Here is a 3,100-nt window from a genome sequence, read left to right as displayed (position 1 = left end):
ATATATATATATATATATATATATATATATATATATATTTATGACAGGCTTCTTTCAGTTTCTATCTACCAAATCCACTCATAAGGTTTTGGTTGGGCTAAGGCTATAAGGCTATAGTAGAAGATACTTGCCCAAGGTGCCATGTAGTGGAACTGAACCTAGAACCATGTGGTTGGGAAGCAAATTTCTTACCACACAGCCATGCCTGCACCTGTTTTTCAAATAACTAAACTGGTCATCATCAAATTTATAATTTTTATGTCTGCTTTCTATGCTGACATAAGTTGGACAGGTAGTCATGGTCCAACACTCATACACATTATTTTTGTGTGGTTTCTATAGACTGATGCACTTCTTAATACCAAACTCTTTACAGAGTGTCCTGGGTGCATTTTATTGTGGTACCACTACTATTGAAATTGTCATATTAGATTTCAGACTGAAAACAATCTTGCATTGTCTTTACTCATTTATTGGTCACTTAATGGAGTGTACTGGGTGATTAGTACTTGTATGCTGCAGGTCTAAAAAATCCTCATTACTTTACCTTGCTTCTGTTCATTCAAGCCAACATGACAAAAGAAATAAGAAGAAGATAGTCATGGAAGCCTGGTACTTATTCTATGGATCTCTTTGCTGAACGACTAAGTTATGGGGACGTAAACATATCAACACCAGTTGTCAAGCAATACACACACAATGGGTTTCTTTCAGTTTCTGTCTACCAAATGCATTCATGAGGCTTTGGTCAGCCTGAGGCTATAGTAAAAGACATTTGCCCAAGGTGCCATGCAGTGGGACTGAACCTGGAACCATGTGGTTGGGAAGTAAGCTCCTTACCACACAGCCATGCATGGATTTTTTTTTGAAGGAATATATATAACTTTATATGTTAGTGTATTGATGTTGTTCAGGTTAGGAAAGACAAGTGCTATGAAATGCTACTAGAAGACTGAAGATGCTGGTTGGTGTGCAGTACAAAAGATTTCCATCATTTGGGACCAATAGAAATCTGAATTATATGCAGACTGATTGAATTAAAAAGCATGAACTTATTGAATTGAATGTTTTAACAGGGGGGTTTATTTTTATTTTATTTAGCATTCTCCATTCCTAAAATGTTATTATTTTTTTATGTTTAGGCCATGTTTGTCCTCCTTCTGATGGGATATATATTTCTGCCTGTTTATATATCTGCTGGGGTAAGTTCTTTACTTTTTTTAGTGATGCCTCTAAGTAATTCAGTTGCAATTGTCTAAGTGTTTTCATTAGCATCATCATCATTATCATCATCATCATTATCATCATCGTTACTATCATCATTATCAGTGTCGTCACTACCACAATACACCTATTATTTTTCTTATTTATATATGTTTGAATGTGTGTGTATGTGTGTGCGTCCGCCGAGAGGTGTCAGAAAAGTTACCACAGGGATAACTGGCTTGTGGCGGCCAAGCGTTCGCAACGACGTCGCTTTTTGATCCTTCGATGTCGGCTCTTGCTATCATTGCAAAGTTCACCTTGTGGGACAGCTCTGATTGGCAGTTGTGTTCAGTCTCTGGTAAATGTTATCTCCTAGAGCAGTGTTCTCTAACATTTTTGCACCAAGGACTGGTTTAATGCAAGATTATTTTTCCATGGACCAGGAGGATCAAGTACATGTTAAAACACAAGGAAATACATAATATGTAAGTTAATTATTGCATATATAAAACATATATAATCTAAAAACACCCTGCAAATTGCAATAGTCAATAAAATAGTTATAAAAATTTTTAATTTATTCTTTCTGAGCAGCCTGGTACCAAAATGATCCACATCCTGGTACTGGTCTGCAGCGGGACACTTGTTCTAAAATTAGTATCATAAAATCAAAGAAGAAACTAGATTTTGGTTGTTGTTATATAATTGTACAGACTTGCTGAGAAATTTTGCTGCATTTTGAAAATATATATATATAAAAAAAATAACATATATGGGATTGTAATTAAGAAGAGCACTAAACTTGAACTAACAGATAAATCATTGAATGAATGGTGTGAAGTACTGACTTTAACCATGTCAAAACAGTTTTATCAAATTGTATCCACTAAAGTATAATATTAAAAAAATAAATAAATAAATATGTGTGTTTGTGTGTGGAGGCATGTAACTTAGTGGTTAGAACATCGCACTCATGATTGTATGATTGGAATTTCAATTCTTGAATTGGGCATCGCCTTGTATTCTTGAGCAAATCACTTTGTTTCACATTACTCCATTTCATTCAGCTGTCAAAAATCAGTGAACCGGCTCAGAGAATGGCTCGGGAAGGACTGATAATCCAGTTTGCTGTATGTATACACACACACACACACATATATATAGGCAGTACGCTGGCAGAAACATTAGCACACTAGACAAAATGGTAAGAGGGACTTTCGGCCTTAATGGTCAGATGCTGCCATAGTTAACCTTGCTTTTCATTTTTTCAGGGTTGATAAAATAAATACCAGTTTAACACTGGGGGCAGTAAAGTTGACTTGTTCTCTCCCTCAAAATTTCAGGCCTTGTGCATATAGGAAAAAGAATTTTTATTATAAAGGGTTGAGAGATGGCAGAATCATTTACATACTGGACAAAATACTTAGCAGTATCTCTTCTGGCTTTACATTCCGAGTTCAAATTTCACTGAGGTCAACTTTGAATTTCATCCTTTTGGGGTCTACAAAAGAAGTACCAGTAAAACACTGGGTCAATCTAATCAACTTGCTCCTTCTCCCAAAATTTCAGGCCTTGTGCCTATAATAGAAAGTGTTTTATATCTATATATATGGTGGTTGTCTACTCCTTATGCAGAGTTTGACCACCTCCTGTACCTACACCTTAGCGCCATCATGGCATCTGATGTAGCTTTTTAAACCAGACAATGTTCTGAAAAAACACCCACATACATTGCACCTCTGATTTGGACTACCAAGACCTGCAGATAAGTTTTACTCTTTGTGAATCTTAAAATGTCTTTTGAGGCCTCCGTTGGATTTGCAAACCTTCTGGCATACACTGCATTCAAAGGTGTGCACAGACATATAGGCAGAATAGTTGGTGGAGGTTCATT

The 3,100-nt window shown here is 36.1% G+C and overlaps 1 protein-coding gene across 1 annotated transcript in view; it reads left to right on the top strand.

The window, feature by feature from the left end:
• LOC106876318 (sodium/glucose cotransporter 4) overlaps nt 1-3,100 on the top strand; it is a gene marked incomplete at its 5' end in the record, with an annotated part of 66,278 nt that overhangs the window by 2,637 nt on the left and 60,541 nt on the right. The window contains one exon of the mRNA XM_052965846.1: nt 1,143-1,202. Coding sequence (XP_052821806.1) covers nt 1,143-1,202 — 60 coding nt within the window. The remainder of the gene's footprint in view (nt 1-1,142; nt 1,203-3,100) is intronic.

This window comes from Octopus bimaculoides, chromosome 2 (genome assembly GCF_001194135.2).
Source record: "Octopus bimaculoides isolate UCB-OBI-ISO-001 chromosome 2, ASM119413v2, whole genome shotgun sequence".
Taxonomy (NCBI): Eukaryota; Metazoa; Mollusca; class Cephalopoda; order Octopoda; family Octopodidae; genus Octopus; species Octopus bimaculoides.
The sequence above is the reverse complement of the archived record's forward strand: the minus strand, read 5'-3'. Positions and strand labels throughout refer to the sequence as shown.